Raw genomic sequence first — 10,796 nt, forward strand, 5'->3', positions numbered from 1 at the left:
ATTTGTATTTGTATTATTAACTGTTAGTGAGAGCATCTGACAGAAAACATAAAGACCTACAAAATATCAAAGAGTACAGAGCAAACACCTGACTTAATAGTTGAGAAGTTTGTTTACGGACCATACATAACCTTTCTTCTTTCTGGGCTGGGGATTAGAGGGGGAACAGGTTTCAAATTAAGGAGCTACTCTATTAAAAATAAAAACCCTGTCACTTTTACTTTATCCTATTTCATGCTTATAATGCAGCATGAGTTGTTCTGGTTCCCTAATACTTTTATAGGAAAGGTAAAAAAAAAAACCCTCTCAACAAACTAAAAATAGAGATACACAAATAAAACTGCAGCTTACAAAGAAGATATGTGTGACTAGATATTCCAGCATCTGAGCTGGAATGTGAAAGGTGGAAGGAATCCTATTCAGCAAATTCTAAATAGCAAAAACGCAATACCAGGCCTGAGGAAATACCAAAATCTCAAGCAAAGCATCCAACATCTGGCAGCGTCTGTTCACAGTATAAAAGCAGCAGTTACCGTGAAACATCAGACACTTCTGATGGAAGAGCTCAGTTTCTGACTCACCTCCCGCCCCCCACCCCACACACATACACACACTTTCTCTCCTACACACAATCTATTGCTTTTCTTGTGGGCCTCCTCAGCCCTCCCTCAATCTTCATTCGTTTCTAACTATTAATACATTGAGCTCTCTACATTAACCTGGCTCCATTCTCCAAATTCCAATCTCCTGATACAGCCTAAGCATTCTTCCAGTCCATTTTCTATTATGCAATACTCCCCCACAACACTTACAGTCACCCCCCGCCCATCTTTCTTCTCAGGCCTAATTTCCAAAACATCACTTCTCGCAGTCTCTACTGCAATTCAAGACTCCATTCCATCTTTCCCATCTGTTTTTAAGGTCTTTGACCTTAATTTCCTACATTCCTTAGGCTCTCTTCAAAATTTCCATTCCTTCCCAAAGTTGGGCAGTTTACAGTTGGGAATTACCAAAGGAGTTAGTCTGAGAAAATGTGTATGTGTGTCAGTGTGCCTGTGCGCGCCTAAGGGTGGGGGTGCGAAGTGAGAAAGGGTGACACATTAGGGGAGTATCTGACGGAAAAGATGGCTTCAGCAACTCCCAGACACCGCAACAAAATTCACCATTCCCTACCTCTCCAGAAATCGAAAGCGTCCAATAACTCTTAAATATCTTTTAAGTCCCATGGCTTCTCTTCAACATTTTCATCCAATTAGCCCACAATCAACTTAAGATTCTACCTGCCTCTCACACTAAGTAGTTCCTCTCTACTTCTTAGGCCTCTATTTACTTTCTTAAGTTTCTCTATTCCCTTCCGTTTCTCTTGTTTCCTATCCCCACCTTTTTTTTTTTTTTTTTTTTTAATGAGACTGGGTCTCACTCTCTCGCCCAGACTGGAGAACAGTGGCCGAATCTCGGCTCACCGCAACCTCTGCCTCCCAGGCTCAAGGGATTCTCCAGCCTCAGCCTCTCGAGTAGCTGGGATTACAGGCGCACGCCATTACTGCCCGGCTAATTTTTATATTTTTAGTAGAGACGAGGTTTCACTACGTTGGCCAGGCTCGTCTCGAACTTCTGACCTCAAATGATCCACCCGCCTCGGCCTCCCAAAGTGCTGAGATTACAGGCGTGAGCCACCGCGCCCGGCCACCTACCCCCACCTTCAATCTCCATCTCTCCTCCTCAAAGACAACCAACGTTTTCGACAACTTCTTAATCAAACTTATCTTTTCCTCAAACTCCTCCTGCCCGCTCGGAAATTCCTATTTGAAAGCCCAATTCGCCCCCGCTTACCGGTAACCCCTAGGACATTCCCAGCTACAGGTACCCTCTTAGGTCTCGCTCTTCCTCCCATCCCATATTCCTCACCAGCTCCCTACCCACGCCCTGTCCGGCTTACCTGAGGACGAGGTACAGGAAGGGACCGCGGGATCAAAGGATGAAAAACCGACCGAAGACGACGGCCCGGAGGAGGCCGACGCCATCTTAGCAGCCCCCTCCCACTCAGAGGCCTGGCTCTCTTTCAATCCGGCTCTTCCTCTTCTCGGAATCGAATCTTCCCAACGTCTCTTTACAGAACCCGCGTTCTCAGGGTCACCTCCCCGCCCCCTCTGGGGCCTCCCTCAGACACGTCGAGCCGGCTCCTGGACCAGCTCAAGGCCACACCATTCGCCTGGCATGGGGGAGAACTCACGTCTCGCACTCCCTCCACAAGTTTAACTGCTTTCCACAGGGGATACTTTCCCTTTTCACAAAAGAGTAAGCTTAAGCTGGCTGCTGGGACCTTGCGTCCAGACCAAGCCACATCTGGGAAAAAAAACGAGGCATGAAAAGTCCAAGAGGAGCGAACGCCCCCTCTCCGTCCTCCCTAGCCAGGGCCTGTTTATCGCCCAACCCGTTCGCTTCACTCCGGGTAGCCAAGCAAAATCTGAGCACTGCGCATGCGCCCGACCTTCTCGGCGCATCAGCCCACTGATTGGGGAGAGAAAAGGAGCAAAACCAATCGGGAGGCTGCTAATGGTCACGTGAGGTAGGTCTCACGCCCTGACGAGTCCACGGGTGGAAGATGTGCGCGCGCGATTTGGCCGACCTTTCCTACGGTGGCTCGGCAGATTCGCTTAGGTTCAGTTTTTTGCTAGGACTGGGTTGAGTGAGCTGAACTCGGGACAAGAGTCGGTCAGCCAAGTCCTCTGAAATTCCTAACCCAGAAAAGAACTCTCTGCGGGTGTACTGGTGTCAAGTCAGAGACGTTAAGGTGTCGAATATCACAAAACATTTAATGCCACCAAGAACTCTTCTTAGTCCTTTTCCTGTTTTACTACTCTGTTTACTATTTAGTTAAACGTGCGTGCCTGTCTTACCTTCCTCTGAATGGCATTCGAAATAGATGTGTGTTTTGTTTGCCTCAAGCACAAAGCTAGGCACAGTGACGCAAATATTTGATGCATGAATCAGTGAAGACCTGTCAAAAAAGGGCACGGAGGCCGGGCGCGGTGGCTCAAGCCTGTAATCCCAGTACTTTGGGAGGCCGAGATGGGCGGATCACGAGGTCAGGAGATCGAGACCATCCTGGCTAACACGGTGAAACCCCGTCTCTACTAAAAAATACAAAAAACTAGCCGGGCGCGGTGGCGGGCGCCTGTAGTCCCAGCTACTCAGGAGGCTGAGGCAGGAGAATGGCGTGAACCCGGGAGGCGGAGCTTGCAGTGAGCTGAGATCCGGCCACTGCACTCCAGCCTGGGCGGCAGAGCGAGACTCCGTCTCAAAAAAAAAAAAAAAAAAAAAGGGCACGGGAGGCAATCAGGGACCTAGCACAACCTTCCTGGGACCCAAGCCCTTTAGCCTCCAACTGTCAATTATCTGTGCTCCAAAGGGCATGGAGATACACAGAAAAATTTCTCCCATTGTAGTTTTCGTAGTAACCCTGCTCGTTTTTAACAAAGTACCCCGTAGGTTATGAACCCTGGTGGGAAGACCTGTCTCTCTGAACAGACTGTAAAACTTCTGGGGAGCAAGGACTGTGTTTGCTTCACTCTTGTATCTCCAGCTCCTCCCGTGACTTTGTACATAGTAGGGGCTCCATAATTATCTGTGGAATGAATAAATGAAGAGAAATGGGAAAACATTCGGGGTAAGGGTCGGTTAGATAGATCCTCTCAAATTCATAGCCCGTGAAAGAACTCCATTAAAACAGGTTTTGTGGCCTGGCGCGGTGGCTCACGCCTGTAATCCCAGCACTTTGGGAGGCCGAGGCGGGTGGATCACGAGGTCAGGAGATCGAGACCATCCTGGCTAATACGGTGAAACCCCGTCTCTACTAAAAATACAAAAAATTAGCCGGGCGCGGTGGCGGGCGCCTGTAGTCCCAGCTATTCGGGAGGCTGAGGCAGGAGAATGGCGTGAACCCGGGAGGCGGAGCTTGCAGTGAGCGGAGATCGCGCCACTGTTCTCCAGCCTGGGCGACAGAGTGAAACTCTGTCTCAAAAAACAAACAAACAAACAAAAAACAGGTTTTGTAACCCCCAGAATGGCCTGATTATCCTCTTTCCAGATGTCTTGTGGGTCCTCATAAAGTAACCTAGGACCCGAACATCCATAGAATATCTCTATGCAGGCCGGGCACCGTGGCTCACGCCTGAAATCCCAGCACTTTGGGAGGCCAAGGCGGGTGGATCATCTGAGCTCAGGAGTACGAGACCAGCCTGGCCAACATGGTGAAATCCCGGCCCTACTAAAAATACAAAAAAATAAGCTGGGCGTGGTGTCAGGCGCCTGTAATCCCAGCTACTCGGGAGGCTGAGGCAGGAGAATCGCTTGAACCCAGAAGGTCGAGGTTGCAGCGAGCTGAGATCGCGCCATTGCACTCAAGCCTGGGCAAGATGAGCGAAACTCAGTCTCAAAAAAAAAAAAAAAAAAAAAAAAATGGCCGGGCGCAGTGGCTTCACACCTGTAATCCCAGCACTTTGGGAGGCGGAGGCGGGCGGATCACCTGAGGTCGGGAGTTCAACACCAGCCTGATCAACATGGAGAAACCCCGTCTCTACTAAAAATACAAAATTACCCAGGCGTGGTGGAGCTTGCCTGTAATCCCAACTACTCGCTACCCGAGAGGCTGAGGCAGGAGAATTGCTTGAACCTGGGAGGCAGACGTTGCGGTGAGCCGAGATGGCGCCATTGCACTCCAGTTTGGGCAACAAGTGCGAAACTCCGCCTCAAAAAAAAAAAAAAAAAAAAAAAAGGATAAATCCCCATGCATTTACGGCAGCCTTCTACTCCTCCCTTACGAAGATCTAAAATAATTGTTTCCCTGCTGCCACCTGCTGGAGTATTCGTCTTCCTTTGGGCACCGGAAGTAGACAAAATCTTGTTTGTAATTCCGCAGCAGTGGAATTTTGTAGTGTTGAAGTATTTTATAATTGCCTATACCTATACCCTCCACTCAACTAAACAGGACAGGAACTGGTGAGGGGCACACTGTCTAGCACAGGATTTGGCTCATAGGTATTCAATAAATAAATATTTGTTGAATAAATTATCCTTGTTTTCCGGAAAGGCATAGGGTTGCTACCATTTCCTGAGTTACTTCAGAAATCGGCTGGTGTTGATGTAAAGCTGTTTCTGATTTTAAAATTGGAAGCAGACTAATAAATCCCAGAATGACCAATGCAGTCAAACAGAGGAATCTTCTCCCTGTGAGCTAATCTGTGAATTTTATTTTATTTTATTTTATTTATTTTTTGAGATAGAGTCTGGCTCTGTCGCCCAGGCTGGAGTGCAGTGGCGCTCGGTTACTGCAACCTCCACCTTCCGGGTTCAAACGATTCTCCTGCCTCAGCCTCCCGAGTAGCTGGGACTACAGGCACGCACCACCACGCCCAGCTAATTTTTTATATTTTTAGTTTTTATTTTCACCAACTACCACTATTTTTATTTTTAATTTCATCAACTCCCACTCAGTCCCTGGGGCGCCCTCACTCCCACTCAATCCCTGGGGTGTCCTCTGAGTCATGGAACCACTCCTCTCCAGTAACATTCCTGGCATAGTAGAACTGTGGTGACGTGACAGGGTGTGGAAACAGGGGCAGAGCAGGACATGTTGGCTTAGTGCCCCCAAGGAAACAGAAAAGGGAGTTCACCAATACATGCTTTGGGAAAGGGGGTACAATCCGATGACCTCAAAGTAGGGCCACAGGTACAGACTTCAGTACACATGAGTGCACACCCACACCTTTATTAAAGTTTCCTTCATATCTTAGAACACTTTCTTTATTTTATTTATTTATTTTTTGAGACAGAGTCTCCCTCTGTTGCCCAGGCTAGATAGAGTACAGTGGCGCGATCTTGGCTCACTGCAACCTCCACCTCCTAGGTTCAAGCAATTCTCCTGCATTAGCCTCCCAAGTAGCTGGGATTATAGGCACGTGCCACCACATCTGGCTAATTTTTTGTATTTTTAGTAGAGACGGGGTTTCGCCGTGTTAGCCAGGATGGTCTCGATCTCCTGACCTCGTGATCTGCCTGCCTCGGCCTCCCAAAGTGCTGGGATTACAGGTGTGAGATACCATGCCTGGCCAGAACAGTTTCTAAGATGAGAATGAAGGGGTGGGGACTAGCAAGAGCAAGGAAAGGATTCTACAATAAGAGGATGGCTTATTTATTCAATTAATCATTCATTAATTAATTTGCTCAATTAACATTATTTAGCCCAGGCTACGTCCCAGGCTGTATTAGAGTTCGTGGTATACATAGATGAAGATTAAGCCCATCATCAGGCAGGATGGCTCACTCCTCTAATGCCAACACTTTGGGAGCTGAGGCAGGCAGATTGCTTGAGTTCAGGAGTTCAAGACCAGCCTGGGCAACATGGCAAAACTCCCATCTCTACAAAAAGTACAAAAATTAGCTGAGCATGGTGGCACGCACCTAGAGTCGCAGCTACTCACGAAACTGAGGTGGGTGGGTCACTTGATCCCGGGAGGTCTAGGCTGCAGTGAGCTAAAATTGCACCACTTCTCTCCAGCCTGGGTGACAGAGCAAAACCATGTCTCCAAAAAAATTTTTTTAATTAAAAAAAGGAAAGGATTGGCCGGGCGCGGTGGCTCAAGCCTGTAATCCCAGCACTTTGGGAGGCCGAGGCGGGCGGATCACAAGGTCAGGAGATCGAGACCACAGTGAAACCCCGTCTCTACTAAAAATACAAAAAATCAGCCGGGCGCGGTGGCGGGCGCCTGTAGTCCTAGCTACTCAGGAGGCTGAGGCAGGAGAATGGCGTGAACCCAGGAGGCAGAGCTTGCAGTGAGCCGAGATCGCGCCACTGCACTCCAGCCTGGGCAACAGCGTGAGACTCCATCTCAAAAAAAAAAAAAAAAAAAAAAAAAAAGGAAAGGATTAAGCCCCTGCCCTCAAAAAGATCACAGACTAATGAAGGGAACAGACATGTGAACCACTAGAATACAATGTAATAGGTGCCATCATAAACTTTGTGTAAGTGCTATGGTTTGATAACCATATTTTCAGAATAAAAAATGGGAACAGAGTCTTTACAACAGACATTATTTGAGATTGGAACTATTCCAGAGACTACAGAAGGCATCATCTCCACAGTTATATAAATTGTGCCTGGAAAGAGAGGAATGGGTGTTCAGGAAGACTCCACTATCCCATAAAATTAGACAAGAAAGGAAAAGGATTCTAAGGAGAAAGAAAGGCATAGAGGCATGACAGAGAGTTGGCTGTTGGGGGAGTGATGCTGGAGTAGTGATGTGGCAGAAGGTGTGACTAGAAAGACAGGGAGAGGCTAAATTATGAAGGATCTGAATACTGAATGCCATGTAGTAGTTACCACATACTGAAACTTACTATGCACTTACTAAACACTGTGCTAAGCAGTTTACAAGAATTATCTCTCTCTGTCTTTTTTTTTTTCTGAGACGGAATCTTGCTCTGTCGCCCAGGCTGGAGTGCAGGGGTACGATCTTGGCTCACTGCAACCTCTGTCTCCCGGGTTCAAGCGATTCTCCTGCCTCAGCCTCTCGAGTAGCTGGGACAACAGGCGCCCGCCACCACGCCCGGCTAATTTTTATATTTTCAGTAGAGACAGGGTTTCACCATATTGGCCACGCTGGTCTTGAACTACTGACCTTGTGATCCATCCCCCCGGCCTCCCAAAGTGCTCGGATTATAGGCGTGAGCCACGGCACCTGGCCAAGAATTATATCTCTTAATCTTCTACAACCTTAAAAAATAGGTATTGTTATCAGTCCCACTTTGCAGATGAGAAAACTGAGATTCAGAGAAGTAAAGCAACTGGTCCAAAGTAATACAGCTAAAAGACCTTAAAGCTCACACTCAAATTCAGGTCTGGCTGACTCTAAAGCTGTGTTCTCTTTTTGTTGTTGTTTTATTTTATTTTAATTTTTAATTGACACATAATTGTACATATTTATGGGGTACATAGTGATGTTTCAATACATAAAATATATAGTGATCAGATCAGGATAATTAGCATATCTGTCATCTAAAAAATGTATCATTTATTTATTTATTTATTTATTTATTTATTTATTTATTTATTTTGAGATGGTGTCTCGCTTTGTCGTCCAAGCTGGAGTGCAGTGGCACAATGTCAGCACACTACAACCTCCACCTCCTGGTTTCAAGCGATTCTTATGCCTCAGCCTCCGAAGTAGCTGGGACTACAGGCACCTGCCACCACTCCTGGCCAGTTTTTGTACTTTTTAGTAGAGACAAGGTTTCACCATGTCAGTCACGCTTGTCTTGAACTACCCACCTGGAATAATTTGCCCACCTTAGCCTCCCAAAGTGCTGAGATTACAGGCGTGAGCCCTAGTGCCTGGCCTCACAAATGTATCATTTATTTGTTTCCAACACAAACATTTAATATCCTTCTTCTAGCTGTTTGACACTATATATTATTGTTAATTATAGTCATCCCCCAGTGGTATGGAACACTAGAATTTTTTTTTTTTTTTTTTTTTTGAGATGGAGTCTCACTCTTGTTGCCCAGGCTGGAGTGCAATGGCGCGATCTTGGCTCACTGCAACCTCTGCCTCTGGGGTTCAAGTGATTCTCCTGCCTTTGCCTCCTGAGTAGATGGGCTTACAGGCACCCACCAACACGCCTGGCTAAGTTTTGTATTTTTAGTAGAGATGGGGTTTTGCCATGTTGGCCAGGCTAGTCTCAAACTCCTAATCTCAGGTGATCTGCCCACTTCAGCCTCCCAAAGTGTTGGGATTACAGGCATGAGCCACCGCACCCGGCCAAGAACACTAGAAATTATTCCTCCTGTCTAAATGTAATTTGGAGCTAAGCGAGGTGGCTCAGGCCTGTAATTCCAGCACATTGACAGGCTGAGGAGTGGGGATCACTTGAGTCCAGGTGACCACTGTGGGCAACATAAAGAAATCTCATCTTCACAAAAAGTACAAAAAATTAGCCGGGTGTGGTGATGTGAGCCTGTAGTTCCAGTTACCTGGGAGGCTGAGGTGGGATGATCGCTTGAACCCAGGAGGTCGAGACCACAGTGAGCAGTGATTGCATCACTGCACTCCAGACTGGGCGACAGAGTGAGATCCTATCTCAAACAAACAAATGAACAAATGAACAAACAAATGTAATTTGGGGCCGGTGTGGTGGCTCACGGCTTTAATCAGCTCACTTTGTAAACCTCTCACTTTGGGAGGCCAAGGTGGGAGGACAGCTTGAGCCCAGGAGGTCAAGGAGCCAGCGAGCCATGATCCTGCTGCTACACTCCAGCCTGGGCAACAGAGACCCCGTCTCAAAAAAAAATGGTAATTTTGTGTCTTTTTTTTTTTTTTTCTTTTCAGATGGCGTCTTGCTCTGTTGCCAGGCTGGGGCGTAGTGGCACGATCTCAGCTCACTGCAACCTCTGCCTCCCGGGTTCAAGCGATTCTCCTGCCTCAGCTTCCCGAGTAGCTGGGACTGCAGGTGTGTGCCACCACACCCAGTTAATTTTTGTATTTGTAGTAGAGACGGGGTTTCACCATGTTGGCCAGGATGGTCATAATCTCTTGACCCCGTGATCTGCCTGCCTCAGCCTCCCGAAGTGCTGGAATTACTAGGCGTGAGCCACTGTGCCCGGCCCAATTTTGTCTTTTTTTTTTTTTTTTGAGACGGAGTCTCCCTCTGTTTCCCAGGCTGGAGTGCAAATGGCGTGCGATCTTGGCTCACTGCAACCTCCGACTCCCGAGATCAAGCAATTCTCTGCCTCAGCCTCCCGAGTAGCTGGGATTACAGGTGCCCACCACTATGACCAGCTAATTTTTGTATTTTTAGTGGAGATGGGGTTTCACCATCTTGGCCAGGCTGGTCGTGAACTCCTGACCTCATGATCCACACCCTCGGCTTCCCAAAGTGCTGGGATTACAGGTGTGAGCCACAATTTTGTGTCTTTTAACAAATCTGGCCGGGCGCGGTGGCTCAAGCCTGTAATCCCAGCACTTTGGGAGGCCGAGAGGGGCGGATCACGAGGTCAGAAGATCGAGACCATCCTGGCTAACACGGTGAAACCCGTCTCTACTAAAAAATACAAAAAACTAGCGGGGCGAGGTGGCGGGCGCCTGTAGTCCCAGCTACTCGGGAGGCTGAGGCAGGAGAACGGCGTAAACCTAGGCGGCGGAGCTTGCAGTGAGCTGAGATCCGGCCATTGCACTCCAGCCTGGGCGACAGAGCGAGACTCCGTCTCAAAAAAACAACAACAACAACAAAAAAAACAAATCTTTCCCTGTCCCTTCCTTCCCCCTGCACTTCCCAGCCCCCAGTATCATCTGTTCTATTTTTTATTTCTATGAAATCAATTTTTTTAAAGCGTCCACATATGAGTGAGAACACGCAGTGTTTAAATTTCTGTTCGTGGCTTAAGTCAGTTAACGTGTCCTCCAATTCCGTCCATGTTGCTGCAAATGACAGGATTTTGTTCCTTTTAATGGCTAAATAGTATTCATTTGTGTATATACACCTCATTTCCTTTATTCATCTGTTGTTGGACACCTAGATTGATTTCCTATTTTGGTTACTATAAGCAATGCTGCATTAAATATGGGGGTGCATAAATATGGAGTGCGGACGTCTCTTGGAAATACTGATTTCCTTTTTTTTTTTTTTTCCTAAATCAGCTTCCTTATGTTGAATTATGTCCTTTCCTTCGGATAAATGTCTATGGCTGTGTTTTTAACCACAATATTATGCTTTCTTTCTCAAGGATTTTGGACTTTATC

The 10,796-nt window shown here is 47.2% G+C and overlaps 1 protein-coding gene across 43 annotated transcripts in view; it reads right to left on the bottom strand.

The window, feature by feature from the left end:
* PIP5K1A (phosphatidylinositol-4-phosphate 5-kinase type 1 alpha) overlaps positions 1-2,468 on the bottom strand; it is a 53,065-nt gene extending 50,597 nt beyond the window's left edge. For all 43 annotated transcript variants that reach the window (XM_073995738.1, XM_073995760.1, XM_045363831.2 and 40 more), the window contains exon 1: positions 1,940-2,468. Coding sequence is in view for 30 of the 43 variants with exons in the window: in XM_073995665.1 (XP_073851766.1) it covers positions 1,940-2,024 (85 nt within the window). In the remaining 13 variants the exon portion in view is untranslated. The remainder of the gene's footprint in view (positions 1-1,939) is intronic.
* Positions 2,469-10,796: the final 8,328 nt, after the last annotated feature.

The sequence above is a fragment of the Macaca fascicularis genome, chromosome 1 (genome assembly GCF_037993035.2).
Source record: "Macaca fascicularis isolate 582-1 chromosome 1, T2T-MFA8v1.1".
In the NCBI taxonomy this organism is placed as follows: domain Eukaryota; kingdom Metazoa; phylum Chordata; class Mammalia; order Primates; family Cercopithecidae; genus Macaca; species Macaca fascicularis.